Below are 17,259 nucleotides of genomic sequence, written 5' to 3'. Positions count from 1 at the left end.
GTGTGTGTGTGTGTGTGTGTGTGTGTGTGTGTGTGTGTGTGTTTTCCCCTTTAGGAGAGTGTAGCAGAAGAAGGGGCTGCAGAAGAGAAGAAAGGGATAGCTCTGCTAGAACGTTCTCTTAGGGGAACAGAACAGACATGTTGAACAAATTGAACATTAAAAATTTTCTATTTATTCTATTTCTCTGTTGTCTTTTTATTAGTTGCGTGAGTACTTGCTAGTATGGGTGTGTGCACCCGTGGGTGCCTATGAGTGTAGAAACCCAAAACTTACGTCAAATATCTTTCCTGAGTTTCTCTTCATCTTAAAGCATTTTGAGGCATGGTCTCTCACTGAACCTGAAGCTCATTGACTTGGCTAGGCTGGTTAGCCAATGGGCCTCGGGGATCCACTTGTCTCCCCCAGGGCTGGGCTTGCAGATGTACACTATCATCCTTGGCTTTTTTTACATGGATTTTGGGGTTCTGAATGCTCCAATGCCTTCTAATTTCTATTTCAAGTCATCCTGTGCAAAATGACTTTATGTAGCTTTGTGTAACTGTTCCTTAGACATTTTGTATGTGTGTGTATATATGTATAATGTATATTAACACTTACAGCATAAGTATTTGTCTTTCTTTTTCACTATAGTGTTGGTCATTAAACTCAGGACCTGGTAAACACTAGACAAGTTCACTACCCCTAAGCTACACCTCGGCCCAACATTTTACAATTATAAACTTTCCAAGAGTTCTATCTTCTACTCTTTGTTTCTTTTTGTGTTTCTCACAGAGCATATATAATATTTCTATAAAGCTATATTCTTTAATTACTAAATTAAAAGAAACAGAAAAGGGAATCTACAACTCATTTCACCATCTTTTTAAAAAGTATAACTTGGATGTGACAGCTGAGCATCCATCTTCCTCCCCCTCAGATGGTTTCTTCAGCAAGTTAGAGCAGTGAGGATTGGTTTAGTCTCATAACCAAGTTAAAGTGAAGACATTGGCCACATAATACACATGCTCCAGTTTTAAAAAAAATTTCTGAATCTTGGGCAACTGTTCTCTTGTTAACTACTTTACAGTTTCTAAAAGCAGTTATTGTCCAAAGCTGGAAGAACTTAAGTCTTCTCAGATGAGCATGTGAATGAATGGAGGGAGGGAAACAAAAATACAATTAAAAAGATGAGGTCTGATAGGGCAGCAGCTGGATAAGAAAATCAAAAAAGGAACAGTAATTTAAAGTTTATTCCAGCTATAATGCAGGTTATTCTGACTTTAAGGCAGCATCACATGGCATACTTCTGAGTCCATTCCCGAGATATTCTGTTGTACTTCTCTCTGTCTGTTTTATAGATCCGTGCAATCTCTGGCACTAGGGGGTCATCTGGGTTTGGATCACATAGCAGAGAACAAATGGATAAGGTTTAATTTAAATATCACTTCTTCTTATAATTGTCCTAAACCTTATAGATTAATTTTCTGCCATTTGTAGTATCTTGCACAATCTTTCTCATAGCATAAATTACACAATGTTACAATGCCTGACAAGATCCCTGTAATGTTTCAAAAATATTTATTTACCTTATTTCTCCATAGCTTTATAGTATATCATTGTTTTTGATAAGGAGACACACACACAGATTTTAGCAATGGTTGGGTCATATTTACAAAGAGTTGATCTATATCTGAACATAGATACATATTTATAAACATATACACATACATATATTCATTCAGAAACATACATGTATATGCATTCTTTCTCTCTAATACAAGAGGAGTTGTCTGTCTCAAAAGGAGTGTTCCCTTTTTGAATAATGATTCACTTACCTCCGTGGATTATAAATTATCATTTTCCTTTTCAGTGTGCCTCTGAATGGCTTCCTTTTTTATTCCAGGAATAGGAATATATTTAGACAGAGATGTTAGTCCATCAGCATTAAAATCACATGAATCATTGGAATTCTCTGGAAGGAAGAAGGTAATTACTGGGAATATATGTCAGCCCTGGCCTCAAGTATCTGAGAAGTTCTTTAAGCGTCTAAAAACTGCACTCAATTAGTCCGGCAAAAGGTGTGAGCTAAGGGCCCAGCACCGCCCCTGTTCCTTAAATATGTATCTGACATAGCAGCAGCAACGGACTGAAGGACGGAGGCAAGCACCTCTTAGAAGGTTCCTTCATGGGGCAAGGATAATGAACACTAGGGTATCTCTTCTAGAATGAAAGATAAGGCTGGTCCTGGGGGTGGCAATGGGGTCCTTGTGAGGAGTATGGAAAAACGTGAACTTTTAGACTTCCAGAAAATATAATAAAAATCAAATTCAAGGATGGATATGAGAGGGAGTGGGAGTGGATAAAACTCTGAAGGAAAAGACGCAGGTGAGAGGGTGCAAAGATGAGCTGGGTGAGTGGATGGAGGCACTCCTGTGCAGCACATGCGCAGTAGCGGCAACACTGTGCTGTGGGCAGGATTCCTACTTGAGACGATGGGAATGCTCACTTCCTTCGCTTTAGTAGCTTTAATAGCGCCTCTGTGTTTTTCATAACATCATGTTGTGGGCCTTAAGTATACTCAGCCTTTCTCTTTTAAAAAGTGAAAGAAAAAATTTAAATAGCCGTTGTTACAGTCTTTTAGAAAATGAACTTTTGTTTCCGGAAAATGAGGCCCAATGCCGATGGGTCGGTGCACCCCTTTCTGCGATCAACCTCTGAGGCTAGATAAAGACGTCCTTATGGCGTCAACTTATATTCTCTAAAAATGATTTCCAGCTCACGGCGGCCTTTCTTGACGTTTTGGGCGCGAGCGTAGCCATTAATGGGCCGAACCATCTCTCCTGTTGTCCTCATTCCTTCTTCCCATGCCCCCCAAACTTTCCATTACAGGGTTTTTAGACCATTTTCAACTATTAATCGGAGTAGGGTGCTCAACCTCAATTGCAGGCTCTTGTTTGAAACTTCAGGCTTTCGACTTACACAACCCACTGACCTGAGGACTTCAGCAGGTCCAGATCATCTGCTCTCGAATTCATCTCCTGGTATTGAACTTGATGTATCAAGACCTCTCCTCTCGAGGAAACTGACAACGGAAGTCTTGGGTTATGGAACAGCAAAAACCCAACCCTCCTTCACCTTAGCCTTTCACTAGCAATTCGAACAGTCTCGACCTTTACCTATGACCTCGTCAACCGTCTGCTTGGACAAGGTAGATAGACAATTGCCCCTACTCTCATGATGTAACAACCCATTTCGCTACCAAGGAAGCCAACATTCCTCTGACTGGCTGAAAATGTGTCTTCCATCCCACACTTCCCAGATGATACTCTTCCATCCCACACTTCCCATGCTTTCTATAAAGCCCTTTCCATTTTTTATCTCAACTGATCCTGTCAACAACGGGGTCCTAAACGGGGTCCTACTCCAACCTTTCATGCAGGCGCTTTTTTCTCTTTCTTTTTTAAAATTCATCTATTTATTTTACATCCTGGTCACAGCTCCCCCCCTCCATATTCCCCTCCCTGTCCCTCTCCCCCATTCTCCATCCCCTGATCCCCTCCCCGGTCTTCATCCAGGGTAGGTCTCCCATGAGTATCAACAAAGCATGGACTATCAAGTTGCAGTAAGGACAAGCATCTTCCCCTGTATGAAGGCTGGGCAAGGTGACCGCATGAGAAGTAAGGCCCCAAAGGCCAGCAAAAGAGCCAGAGCCAGCCTCTGTTCCCGCTGTCAGGAGTCCCACAGAGGATCAAGCTACACAGGTGTGACATACATCACGCACGCCCTTGCGGAAAGGTCTTTTCAGGTACAGCTGGACCACTTCAGTTCCTTCACGTGCTGCTGTAATGACCAGGCAGCCTTGGACCCTCAGACGTAAGCATTCAAAACTGGTTCCTTTTCTCTGCACTAGCCCGGCAAGCAGCTTCTCTCTTTGATCCTCACTTCACTCGATGACAACTGTGTCATCCTCTATCCGTCCCGGCACTCATGCACGTGCTCTTTCTCTAGGATGTCTCTATCCATCCCTGCACTCGTGCACGCGCTTTCTCTGGGATGTCTCTGTCCCCGCACTCGTGCACGCGCTCTTTCTCTGGGATGTCTCTATCTGTCCCCGCACTCGTGCACGCGCTTTCTCTAGGATGTCTCTATCCATCCCTGCACTAGTGCACGCGCTTTCTCTGGGATGTCTCTATCTGTCCCCGCACTCGTGCACGCGCTCTTTCTCTGGGATGCCTCTAGTCCAGTTGTCTGAACCATCGTTAGAGCCTGTCAGAAAGGTTCCTTCGAAGCCTTCTACCTCGTTTTTAACATCAGATAATCTCTCTCTCCTCGCTATAACTTTGATTCCTGTTCATATTAATAAAGCGCTACATTGCCATTTATCTACAGTCTACCATTAACCAAATTATTTTATTATTTTATTATCCCTTTCTTCACTTTTAGACCCTATACATTGCTTGACAGAATAAGGTGATTTCACATCAAGGTTATTGTGGTTAGAGAAAATAAAATATGAACAAACCTTCATTCTAAATCATGAATTGTATATTCACTATAAATTAAGTATAGTATTAATTAACTACTCCAATTAAACACATGGAATGCAGAATGTATTATGGTAACTAGAGTTTTCCCCCCTTTTTATTCTGAGGAAATTTTGCTGCTTATACTCTAAGGAACTCCCCAAACCTCTTGTGACTCCCTACTTTCTGGTCACTTCACCCTTCAGTTATTTGTTTATTTAGTTATAATTAGTTCAAGAACCCCTTAATCCTTTGGGCATGTTAGAGAGATCATGACTTGGCACAGACCTGTAAGCCGCTGTATCTGCCTTCGCTTCTGAGCCCACCAGAGGGATGTGAAGACAAGGGCCAATAGAATGGCTCCACAGATCAGGAGAGCAATGAGAACAGAGTGCCCTAAGGAAAGGTAAATATTAAGAAAGATGACAAATTCTCAGCTGTTTCCTTTGGCCACCTGCAAGAGCCCGGAAGCAAAACTCCAGCCCTTAGAACTCCTTCTGACCCAGAGTTTTTTAAACATGAGCAATTCCAAGCAATGCAGTCCCATGCTTATAAATTCCACAATATACCTGTGCCACGCTCTGACTCTGGAGGCGTTCCTGCGGGAGGAAAGAGGAAGAGACTCAATTCGGGGGGGGGGGGGCACGGATAAACCAAATACCAATATTTCCTTGTATGAGCCTTCACTGCTTCTTACGCAAGTGAACTACATTTTCTAAACTAAAGCTTGGGTCTCCCGGTCGCTCGTCTCTTGCACACAGATATGCAGGTTGTCTGTCTGTCCTCTGTGACAGCCACTGTGTAACAGAAAATGTTTTCATCTTTCCTCTACATGATTCTTCCTATCAGACACCACTGTTGCCAGACCAAACATAAGCACATCATGTTTTGATGCCTGGCTTGTCTTTGCTACCGAAGAGTCCTGCTCAATCCAGGTTGTTGACACCCACCTGGGAGGCACATTACAGAAGCATCTTCCTTGTGCCCACAGTCACTGTGACTCCATGGTCTGGCAGGACAATCCCACAGGGTAGACTCGTTCCCTCTGCACTTCACTTCATTGAGCCATATCGGCCCGGTTCCTGGACCAAACGCTGCTTCTTTCAGCGCCTTCACAGCCTGACCACAGCCCAGCTCCTGACACACGACCTGAGCATCATTAAGATCCCAGGAGTCGTCACACACTGTGCCCCAGGAACCCTTGTGCCAGATCTCCACACGGCCGGAGCAGTCATTATGTCCTCCCTGAAGTCTTATTTTGTCTGAAAAATATCATAGACATCTGGGTTATTCCCGAGAAGATGAAAGCGTCAAGAAGGCTATGGGAGAACAGAGATTCAATTGCTTTACAAACTATGTAATGTGCACTGGTCAAAGTCCAGAGAGTAACAGCCATAAATGAGACATCTCCATTACACTACTAAGGCTCAGGGACCATCCTTGGGGGGAGAGATCCGAAGATTGTAAGGACCGGAAGCTGGGAAAGATATGGCAGAACCAAACCATTGCGTTCATAGCAGTTGTGGTTGTCTGCAGAAGATCAAGCCAGTCCATCCCATCACGGAGCAAGGAGGGCATGATGAATCCTCTCTACCTAGGAACTCCTGACAACTGATGGCTCTTGCAGGCTGGGGAGTCAGTTTTCTTTAGGGATATGGTTCTTGGTAGGTTGACCATGCTTCAGTAGATGACCCTACACCCATGAGTATATAGGTGGCAGATTGGACCCAATGGGTTATGAAAAAGCAGAAAGAGAAAGAGGCCATGTAGTCAGAAGGGGAGATAAGGATTGAATCTGAGCGGAGCTAGAGAAGGGGTTGATCAAAATGCATTGCATGCATGTGTGAAACTCTTGAGGAATCAATAAAATATATAAAAATTAATGTGAATTAAAAATTCTATACTCCTAATTTTTAAAACAAAAGTATATGCCTTTTCATCAAAGTGGATATATTCCATCAAACACTTAACAAATGGAACACATAAAACAGGAGCTTCTGCACAGCAAAGGACACCATTATTATGGTGCAAATGCAGCCTACAGCATAGGAGCTGAGGCAGAGGGGTGACTATGATCAAAATACATTGTATAAAGTTCTCAAAGTATTATTAAAGATATTGTTTAAAGAGTCATAGTGCAACTCAAGGAACTGCAAGTGAATGAGGTCAGCATTATTAATGTGGAAAGTCAAATTTTCTCACATGGACAAGAGTGATAGGGACAGCAATAGTCACACTCAACCATTGAGAGTTTTTTCCGTTATCAATGTGTCAAGATAATATTTGAAAAAAATGCGGGAAAAGGAAAGTAGGCCTTTCAAGAATCCAATCATTCATTAATCATGTATTCTCTTTTTGGTTTTCTTAGAGAAAGCAATCAAATAGACCTTTCAAGTACAGAAACGGGAAGGTCTGGGATAATGGTTATTGATCTTGTATGTGGATAGATACACACACAATATAACAGTTATATAAAACCAACTATTCCAAGCCTAACTATTGTCTGGAAGTTACCCACTCTTGTTTAACGAGACCTAACAAATCAAGCTGGTGTGCTCAGGGAAATAAAACTTCATGTTTTATTGAAACAGACAGCGGGCGCTCACCGTCACAGGTGATCCAGACCTCCTCAGAAGGGCTGGCCCGTCTCTGCTTCCACGGAGATGAGGGGCACTGCCATAAGGTGTCCACTCCTTTTGGACACTGCACATTATCTACCCACATGAGCCTGGATGGCGTCTTGTCTGAGGATGTCAGTTTCACGGTCCCATTGTCTGCACAGCCCAGCTGACGGCACACCACCCCCACGGTGGTTGGAGGCATTCTGCTGCTGCCAACACTTCCCCAGGTACCGTTGTAAAACACTTCCAGGCGCCCTGCACAGTTCTCCCTAGGCACTTCAGTGGCCAGCCTCAGAGACATGAACTCTGGGAGAAAAGAAGAATTGGTGATTTCACAGCTTCTCTGAAGAAAACATCTTTTTGTCCAATGTAAGAACGGCTATAATAGATACAGTGTGTCAGCTCCTAGCAATTTGTTAAACCAGTAGATCTCTGCATAAACCAGCAGATCTTAATAAAATACAGCATTAGTTTCTATATACCAACTGGCTTTTGGATCTGGAGTTTTGTACTCAGGAACCTCTTTTGAAGGCTGTCAGTGCTTTGAGACGCCTGGGAGATTCAAAACCTCCTCTAAACTCTTTTCTTTTCTTTGTAATATTTTTTATTTAAGTAACTTTTTTCCATTTATTTTTACATACCAACTAGTTTCCCCTTCCTTCTTTTTTCTTATCTCCTCCCTTTTCTCATCTACTCCCCTTCCCCATCTTCTCCTTCTCCATCTTCATTCAGAAAGAGGCAGGGCTCCCCCCCTCCGCCCATGGGCTTGCACAAAGCATGGCACCTCAAGTTGAGGCAGAACCGAACTCCTCCCCTTACACTGAGGTGGGGTCAGGTAACCCAGCATGGGGAACAGGTTACCAAAAGTCAGCTAAGCACCAGGGAGAAGTCCTGCTCCCTTTGTTAGAAGCCTTACTAAGAGACCAAGCTACACAACTGCCACACACACACACACACACACACACACACACACACACAGAGCCTTTGTTGGTCCCATGCAGGTTCCACAATGTTGGTTCAGTGTCCATGAGATCTCCTGAGCTCAGGTCTGCTGTATCTGTGGGTTCCCCCATCATGACCCCCCTGGCTCATAAATCACTTCTCCCTTTCTTCCACTAGACTCTTGGAGCCCAGCAAAGTGCTTGTCTGTGGATCTCCGCCTCTGGTTCCATCAGTTACTGGGTAGAGGATGGCAATTAGGGAAGTCACCAGTCTGCTTACAGACGGCCAGGTACCCTCCCCACTATTGCTAAGAGTCTTAGTTGGGGTCATCCTTGTGGGTTCCTGGGGCTTTCCCTGGCATCAGGTTTCTCCCTAATGCCAAAATGTCCCCCCATCAAGACATCTCTTTTGTTACGTTTCTGAGTTCTTTTCAATGATAGGATTTGGATTTTTCTCCCTAAATTACAATAATTTTAAGTTGGGAAGTATTATTCAATTCTCGTTTGTTTGTTTTTCTGTGCATTGCTATGCATTCCAGGGGGTGTGGAGTCCCCTGGAACTGGAGTTACAGACAGTTGTAAGTTGCCAAGCAGGTACTGGGAATTGATCCTGGGTCCTCTGGAAGATCAGTCAGTGCTCCCAACTACTGAGCCATCTCTCCAGCCCCTCTCATTGGATTTTAACTGACACATAAGCTGTGTATTTCAGAAATATGCTGAGAAGTCTCAGGGCCTGCACATTCCGGTCTAGGTTCAAGTTAGGTCTTAGGTGTATGCATCATCTCATGGTCCCGTTGGTCTGTACAGCCCAGCTGACGGCACACTATCCCCACAGTGGTTGGAGGCATTCTGCTGCTGCCAACACTTCCCCATGTACCATTGTGAAACACTTCCAGTTGACCTGCACAGTTCTCCCTAGGGACTTCATCGGTTGACATTCACTGCCATTTGCTTCTTAGTCACTTTAAATACAATTGGGACCCGGAGCTATGTGCAGAACTTACCCGAGCATATGACACCAGCATCCTCCTTGTGCCTGCAGTTATGGCGCCCCCAGCCATGTGAACGGCACTGCCAAATATGAGACTCTTTCCCGTTGCAGTTGACCTCATCTAGCCAGATATTCCCCTTTCCTTCATTAAAGTAGGCAGAACCCGTGGCATTAATAGCCACACCGCAGTCCAGCTGCTTGCACACCACACTGGCATCAATCAGATCCCAGCTGTCATCGCAGATGGTGCCCCAGGAGCCCTCGTGATAGACTTCGACTCTCCCAGCACAGCGACCGCCTCCATCCACCAAGCGAAGCTGTCCGCTTGCTGGAAAGAGAGATGAGGATAACACTGAAGAGCATTTCAAAAGGACTCAGATCCTTTGCACAGAGCGATCATGAATTCTTACCTATGCAGGGCACATCGCTCTTGTTTGGGACGGTCGAGCTTGTTGTTTGGACCGAGGACGATGAACTACACGGCTGCAATGTATGGGACTGGTTTCCTGAAAACACCAACATTTTCAGGCATATAAGATCAAAAGGTTACGAGGAAGAACGTGGGTCAGGTGGAGAGTCCTCCAGGTGATTTGAGGACAAACACACCTTCAGAAAGAGGAAGGAGGAAGGTGGGCGGGTCACAGAGAGAGGGGGCGACAGATGGACCACGTGGAAGTGAAGCAGGGTCTTGGAATAGCTTAGGATACAGTAAGCCAGTGGTTCTCAACTCTGGGGGAGGGTCGAACAAGCCTTTCATAGGGACCACGTATCAGATATCCTGCATATCAGATATTTACATTATGATTCGTGGCAGTGGCAGAGTTATAGTTATGAAGTAGCAAAGGAATGATTTTATGGTTGGGGTCACCATAACTTGAGGAACTGTATTAAAGGGTGGCAGCGTTAGGAAGGTTGAGAACCACTGCAGTAAGCCCTAGACAGCAATGAGGCCGATGAAAATCAAGTTCACTTACATTCTAAGAAGACAAATGAAGTTACTACTCTAGCACATGTCTCACGAACCCCAATAGGCCCTTTCCTTTCCTTTTGCTTCATCCTTGCCTCAGGCCTGCCCATCTGGGCCCGCCCATCTGATTCTAAATCCCATCATTGTGGGGTGGCTCCTGATTGGATAATCGCAGAGAGGTTCCTGATTGGATCACTGTGGAGAGGCTTCTGATTGGCTCCGCTCTTCAGTCTCTCACCTGAGCATATTACAGAAGCTACTTGCCCTTCAGAACACATCGGTGCACCCAGGGCAGTCATGAGGCAGTCCCCTAGGTGCTCCTCAGTCCCCGTGCAGTGGTACATGTGTCTCCAGACCTGACCGGCTCCTTTCCCAAAAGGTGCTCCTCCTGGAGTAGAGAGAGCAACTCCACATCTAAGCTGCTGACACAAGACATGGGCGTCTTCGATGTCCCAGTGAGAGTTGCAGAGCGGCCCCCAGGCTCCGAGCACCTTGATCTCCACTCTTCCCTCACAGGAGGATTTGCCGCCTGCCAGGCGGACTTCTGTGTACCCTGAATGGAAACGGGCCTTTAGAAAAGACATTTGTGACTCCTTAGCCCGCTCTCCTTCACAGCACAGGCACAAACCGAAGACATTTTCCACATCTTACTTGAGCAGACTAGGCTGACGTCTCTGCTGTGGCTACAAGATCCTTCTACAGGGGGCGCCACCTCGCACAGTGAAAGATGAGACTCATCCCCGGTGCACTGGAATTCTTCAGCCCAGATCTGCCCACTTCCTTCTCCAAAATGTGCTCCCCCTAGGATAGAGACGACTGTTCCGCATTGTAACTCCCTGCACACCACACTGGCAGTTTCCAGGGACAAGTCAAAATCACAGACGGAGCCCCACACATCGCCGTGTTTCACTTCCACTCGACCGGAGCATGGAATTTCCCCTCCAACCAATCTGGGTTCCCTGTGACCTGAAAAATAATAGTGTTTCTGTGAGAGGTACCATTTCCACATTTTCACCCATGGCGGGATTAGGGGCATGGTGGGTTCACGGTGATTTTTCACACCGCGCCTCCTGGGTCTTCTGTCTAGACTGAGCATAGCAAATTGACAATCTCACACTTCTCATTGGACCGGTCCTCCTAAGAAAATTTTAGAACTTTGGTTTTTTTAAAAAGCCAAGATCAGAACTGCCCTTCTCTTCTAGTATGCCACCTGCATTTATTTACGACACACAGTTTGTTCACTGGCTCTCCTCAGCCCACTTGCTAAGTCTGCCTCATCCTTATCAACCCCTGCTCAGCGGTTGGTTTTCAACATATTTCCGTTTTGAACACTGAATGAACACAAGATGTTTAAAAGAATGCACTACACGTGCTGTCCAGAATTTTGCTGTCCTCTTCCCATTCCTTTGTGACAGGACTTTATCACAGGCTTCTTAGACAGATGGACAGACTGACTGCATGCTCTGCCTCTCACCACACAGCACTGTGCCTCCTCCACTCTGCCAGCAGGAAGGGCAGCGCTGAGACTCCCAGACCTTGTGCCTCTAGGACCAAGAGAGCGAACAAACCTGTATGTCATTTAGTGTAGCTGGGCTTTAGAATGCAAACAAAAGAGATGCCGAGTAACAAGAACTAGAACTCAGATTGGAATGGGCTCCTTGTCAGGTGGAGAGACTCGGCCCCCAAGACAAGGGAGGGTTTCCTTTAACACCCAGCAACCATTCCAGCTTCTCGGAAACACAAACAACTTCAAATTCACTTTTTTTACAAAGTCCATCTGAGGTCAGGCCTTCTAAAGAGCATGGGTCCTTCACAGAGGTCTGTGTGGATCTTGGAGGGCGCCTGCGGCATGGTACAGATGGACAGACAGCTCTTGGGCTGTGTTCATACTCTCTTGTTCTTTTCAGATCATATGTCCTTTACCTTACACTAAAATACCTCCGGAAATGTGCCAGATAGGACTATTTGCTGCATTGGAAACACAGATAGCATGGCTTAGCAGGCCAAAATTTCACTATTAAAGTGAATTCCTATCCAAATGTAAGACAAAGAACCCATCTTTTTTTTTTATCCTTCTCTCCTTTCATACAACACAAACCCATCTATTTCTAAATGCAGATCAAGTTTAAAACAAACAATGCTATACAGAAATAATCAATGATTTTTTTAAAAAAAAATTGGAAAGTTTGTGTCTTCTTGTTGAGTTGAGAAGATATCACTGACTATAATGTACATGGTCTTCTTGGACAGGCTTAGTCTTTCAGTCATGGCAGTTTCTGAGATTAAGCCAAACTAGGTTTCTTGTAGCTTCTGGTTTACCCACGTGTAGTCATTTCCAAAGAAATAAAACACAACCAGAGAAAAGCAAAACCAAACCCAAAGTACTTTTTTCTTTCTTGATGAAAACATGTTATTGGCTTGCTAACAAATCCTTCCTGTATACAATTTCTCAGGTCCCCAATTCTCAAACATTAGAATCTAAGTGCAAAGGGAAGCTCTTCCATACAAACAAGTTCCTTGGGGACTCCATTTTCTCAGCCTTGATTATGAAAATCTGTTAGCATGTGTCTTTCCATACCACAGGTGTCTTGTTTAGATCACTTATTCTGTGCACATGGTCAAAATCCTGGAGTCTTAGCTTCTTAAGAGACTTTTCTTCCCGACAAATGTATGACTGTATTGATTTTTATATAAGAGTCATTAAATAAAATCTTATGCATGACTTTGGTTCTTTTGATTAACAAAAGTAACTCTGATCTGCCAAAGTAACTAAATCAGTGTTTATTCTCTCACAAAACAAAAACAAAAAAAAAACCTGAATGAAGAAGTGTAGGAACTAGTTAAACCAGGACTTCCTCCTTTTGTACAGTAACAACGCAAATGATGTACACCAGAAGGATAAATAGCTGTCATTTGAAACACTTGGAGTGTCTTGTCCCTCAGCTAAGTTGGATATAAAATGCAGCCAAAGCAGAAGATGAAACTGGTCCCCACAACAAAAGCAGCAAGCCTACCAGCCAGGCAGCCTTCTGTTCTTTATCTTTCATTCAGCCTTAAGGTTTCAAACGGCCTTAAGTCAGCGACCAAGAATGGACAGGCAAAGACTGGCGTCAGTGCATATTGGCACTTGTAAATGTGCCTTTTGACATCAGATTAAGGCAGCTAGATGAGAAGAAGCCTGTGAAGTTTTGGGTAGCATTCACTTGCTAACTTTAAGAATAGTTGCTATAAACCTCAAGTCCGAGGTTGCAAGTGTATACTGTGACACCTGACTTTTTATGTGCATTGTCAATCTGAACTCAGGTCCTCATGAGTGCGTGGTAAGTGCTTTACCTACTAAGCCATCTCCTCAGATGTCCCCCTGTTACATTTTCAGCTGAAGGATAATTCATAGTCTGTCAATATATTACATAACATAATACAGACATAATGATATGAGTTAAAATACATTACTCCTTTCCGAAAAATAATGCAATCAGATTTATTTTTAAAATAAATCCCAGTTCTATGATTAGTATAAGCAATGCACCTGCACATCCTGATTTATAAGGCTTTAAAAAGCATACAAAGTAAGCCATATCTGGGCGATAGTGGCACAAATTCTGTGAGTTTGAGGCCAACTTGGTTTGTAGATTTAGCTCCAGGACAGCCAGGGCTACGCAAAGAAATGTTGTCTTGAAAATCGAATTCTCAGGAACCCATAAAGAACCCCAGCTAAGACTCCTAGCAATAGTGGAGAGGGTGCATGAACTGGCCTTCCCCTGTAATCAGAGTGGTGACCACCCTAACTGTCATCACAGAGCCTTGATCCAGTACCTGCTGGAAGCAGATGCAGCGATGCACAGCCAAGCACCAGGCTGAGCTCTGGGAGTCCATTTAAAGGGAGGGAGAAGGAGGGAATATATGAGCAAGACGAGTCAGGATCAAGACAAGGAAGTCTACAGAGAACTGAACCGAACTCACGGGAAATCACGAACTCTAGACTGACAGCTGTGGAGTCTGCAAGGGACAGAGCTAGGCCCTCTGCATGTGGGAGACAGTTGTGTAGTTTGGTCTGTTTGTGGGGCCCCTGGCAGTAGGATCAGGATCTATCCCGGGTGCATGAACTGGCTTTTTGGAGCCTATTCCCTATGGTGGGATGTCTTGCTCAGCCTTGATGCATGACGAGGAGGCTGGTCCTGTCTCAGCTGAATGCCCCAGGCTTTGTAGATTCCCCATGGGAGGCCTTACCCTTTTGGAGGAGTGGATGGGGGGGGGGTGTCAGGTGGAGGGCAGGGGAAGAAAGAAGGGATGGGAGGGGAAATTATGGTTGGTATGTAAAATGACTTAAAAAATTACAAAAGGAAAAACAAAGACCAAACAAAATAAACCATGTGCACAATATTCATAGCATCCTTGGAATTGAGCTGTTTCTTAACAAAGGAATCAAAAGTCTTACCTGAGCAGGTAACTTGAGCTTCTTCATAGTGTTCACAGGAAAGGCCGCCCCACTGCCAGTTTTTGCATTGCCAAAAAGAAGTTTCATTTCCATTACAGCGGCCAGGAAAGAGCCACATATCTGTCTCCTTACTTTTGGAGTAGGTTTTAGCATATGTCTGGAGTGCAGAGCCACACCCTAGCTCTCTACAGACGACATTAGCATCACTCAGGTCCCACTTTCGGCCACACATCTTCCCTATCAGCTTCTGAATCTCTACCTCCACAGTTCCCGAGCAGCGACTGCCTCCACCAACAAGTCTCAGTTCTATATCCGACCCATCTGCCGAAGAAACATAAGCACAGGCTGAAGGAACCTGGGGAGACACCGTGTCCCAAAACACACCCATTCTCCCCTCCTTCCCAGATACCCAGACAACGGAAACTATGACTTACCTACCTCCGATTACTTGCTTGTTTGTTTCTTAGCATTATTGAGGATTGAACCTTGATAATGTCCCTTACATACACTGGACAAGGGCTGTATATGCCTGATGCCACTTTGTACTATTGGTTTAAGTTTTGAGATGGAGTCTCAGTAAGTTGCCTGAAATGTATTTGAATCTACCATCCTCTGCCCTAGCCTTTCTCCCAAGTGGTTTGGATTATAGGCATGTGTCACCACCCCCAATTTTTGCTTACCTATTTCTTGAGGCTTTAATAAACAAATGTAGGCTGTGAATTCTACTGTAAATGGTACATAGTTCTAAAGACTAAAAATGCTAAACACACACATTCAGTCACGCCATTCATCATAGTCCCTTATGCCAACTGTCTAAGCTCCACATAGATTTAGAATTTAAGGTGTGGTTCTAAGCACTCCTCCTAGTAATGGAGAACGGAGCCAAGCATCCCTCCCATGGAGAATGGGCCAGATTTTTCAGAGCTGTGAAGGAATTCCCAGCAATGAATGAATTATGTCCACGACTCAAAGCTCCCACTTCTTCCTCTTTCTAGTGAACGCAGGTTCTTCCCTCCTGGATTTAGCTTTCGTTTTAACTCACCAGAACACATCACACCAGCATCTTCTCTGTGATGACAGTAGTGCTTTCCCCATTCCTGGTGTTTACACTCCCAAAGAGCCGATTCATCTCCTTGGCAGGAGACATTGTCAAGCCAGATTGGTCCAGATCCCTCGCTGGCATTAACTCGACCAACGCCGGCGATAGCGGTTGGACAGCCTAGCTGCTTGCACACCACGGAAGCATCCTGACTATCCCAGCTGTCATCGCACACCGTCCCCCATTCTTCCTGGAATCTTACTTCCAGTCTTCCTGAACATTTGGACGCTCCATCCACCAGTCTCAGGCTCAGATCTGCTCCCTCTACAACAACAACGACAACAAACAACAGCAACTTGGTGAAAGGGAAATAAGGGTAGTGTGACTAAAAGTGGCTCTAGCTGGGTCAAAGAAAGGGGTGGAGACATGGACAGAGGCAGTCATTCTACAGCACCCTTACAAGCCGCTAGGGAGAGGAGGCGAAGTGCATGAGGCAAGGACAGTACTTACTTTGGGAAGTGCATCAGAGACAGTTCTGTGCCTGTCCCGTCACTACAACTGATGTAGAATTGTTTACTCTAACCTGTTGAAATGTATCTGCCTGTGTTTAGGTTTCTCACCTCGAACTCCAGTCTGTGTAAATATTCAGCATCTGCTTTCACTGTTAACCACACGGTCTGTCTACGTTACCCTGCTTCTGCTGTGCGCCTGGCCCTTTTGTGAGTATCTGTGGTGGTCTGAATGAGACGTTCCTCATCAGGCTCAGATGTCTGGACACTTGCCTCTCAGTTAGTGGCACTGTTTGGGAGACTTAGGAGGCGTGACCTTTCGGGAGGAAGTATGCCACTGGGGGGATGGTTTTGAGGTTTTAAAGCATTACACCACTCCTGGGTTTCCCTTCCTCTTTGGTTTTTTTTTTTTTAATTTAATTTCATTTATTTGTTTTAATGGCTTGCCTCTTTTCTTTTATTTTTTTCCCTTCCTCTTTGCATTTTCAGACGTGAGTGCTCAGCTTGGTGCTTCAATGACCGGGTCTGCCCTTGTCATGCATCCCACTGTGATGGACCCTTAAGTCCAAATAAATCATTCCTTCTATAAGTTGCCTTGATCATGGTGTTTAACCACAGTGATGGAAAAACAACTAATAGGAAACTTCTTAGTTTAAAGGCAGAGCAGTGGGGGAAGAGCCCGACCCACTCCACTCACCTCCTCCAATCAACACCCCTTAAAAAGCCATCCTTGATTCTGAAGACTACCGGGTGACAAACACAAGCTGACAGCCTGGGCGCTGTGTGGTGTGTTAGCATCACCAGGCCGAGGCAGTGCTTGCTCATGGGTAGCCCAAGTCTTTGTTCTGGCACTTTCATTTATAGTTATGAATTCTATGGAGTTGAGCTAATGGTTTGGGAAGGGGCAGGTCGAGGTGGTTAAAAGGATTATGACTGAGGATGATGAGGAGGGTGGTTTGTTTTTAAACCAACCTCAGAAATCCAAATAGTGAATGTTATTTCGGTTGTGTTTTTTTCATAGATACATAAAATTGTGTATTTGTGATATTTCTATATTTGTATCTCTATCTATCATCTATCTCTACGATCTATTTATTTCTACCATCTGTCTGTCTGTCTATCTATCTATCATCTATCTATCTATTATCTATCTATCTATCTATCTATCTATCTATCTATCTATCTATCTATCATCTATCTATTATCTATCTATCTATCTATCTATCTATCTATCTATCTATCTATCTATCT

The 17,259-nt window shown here is 44.4% G+C and overlaps 1 protein-coding gene across 1 annotated transcript in view; it reads right to left on the bottom strand.

Moving 5' to 3' along the window:
- Positions 1 to 17,259, bottom strand: part of Cd163 (CD163 molecule) — a 24,249-nt gene that overhangs the window by 1,443 nt on the left and 5,547 nt on the right. The window contains exons 5-16 of the mRNA XM_005365336.3: positions 15,503 to 15,823; positions 14,461 to 14,781; positions 10,674 to 10,988; positions 10,261 to 10,575; positions 9,466 to 9,561; positions 9,069 to 9,383; positions 7,109 to 7,429; positions 5,453 to 5,764; positions 5,072 to 5,101; positions 4,791 to 4,898; positions 2,972 to 3,061; positions 1,815 to 1,951 (exon numbers count right to left, since the gene is read on the bottom strand). Of these exons, the coding sequence (XP_005365393.1) occupies positions 1,824 to 1,951; positions 2,972 to 3,061; positions 4,791 to 4,898; positions 5,072 to 5,101; positions 5,453 to 5,764; positions 7,109 to 7,429; positions 9,069 to 9,383; positions 9,466 to 9,561; positions 10,261 to 10,575; positions 10,674 to 10,988; positions 14,461 to 14,781; positions 15,503 to 15,823 (2,672 nt within the window). The 3' untranslated portion in view covers positions 1,815 to 1,823. The remainder of the gene's footprint in view (positions 1 to 1,814; positions 1,952 to 2,971; positions 3,062 to 4,790; positions 4,899 to 5,071; positions 5,102 to 5,452; positions 5,765 to 7,108; positions 7,430 to 9,068; positions 9,384 to 9,465; positions 9,562 to 10,260; positions 10,576 to 10,673; positions 10,989 to 14,460; positions 14,782 to 15,502; positions 15,824 to 17,259) is intronic.

This window comes from Microtus ochrogaster, unplaced genomic scaffold, assembly GCF_000317375.1.
Source record: "Microtus ochrogaster isolate Prairie Vole_2 unplaced genomic scaffold, MicOch1.0 UNK1, whole genome shotgun sequence".
NCBI classification, from domain to species: Eukaryota; Metazoa; Chordata; class Mammalia; order Rodentia; family Cricetidae; genus Microtus; species Microtus ochrogaster.
The sequence above is the reverse complement of the archived record's forward strand: the minus strand, read 5'-3'. Positions and strand labels throughout refer to the sequence as shown.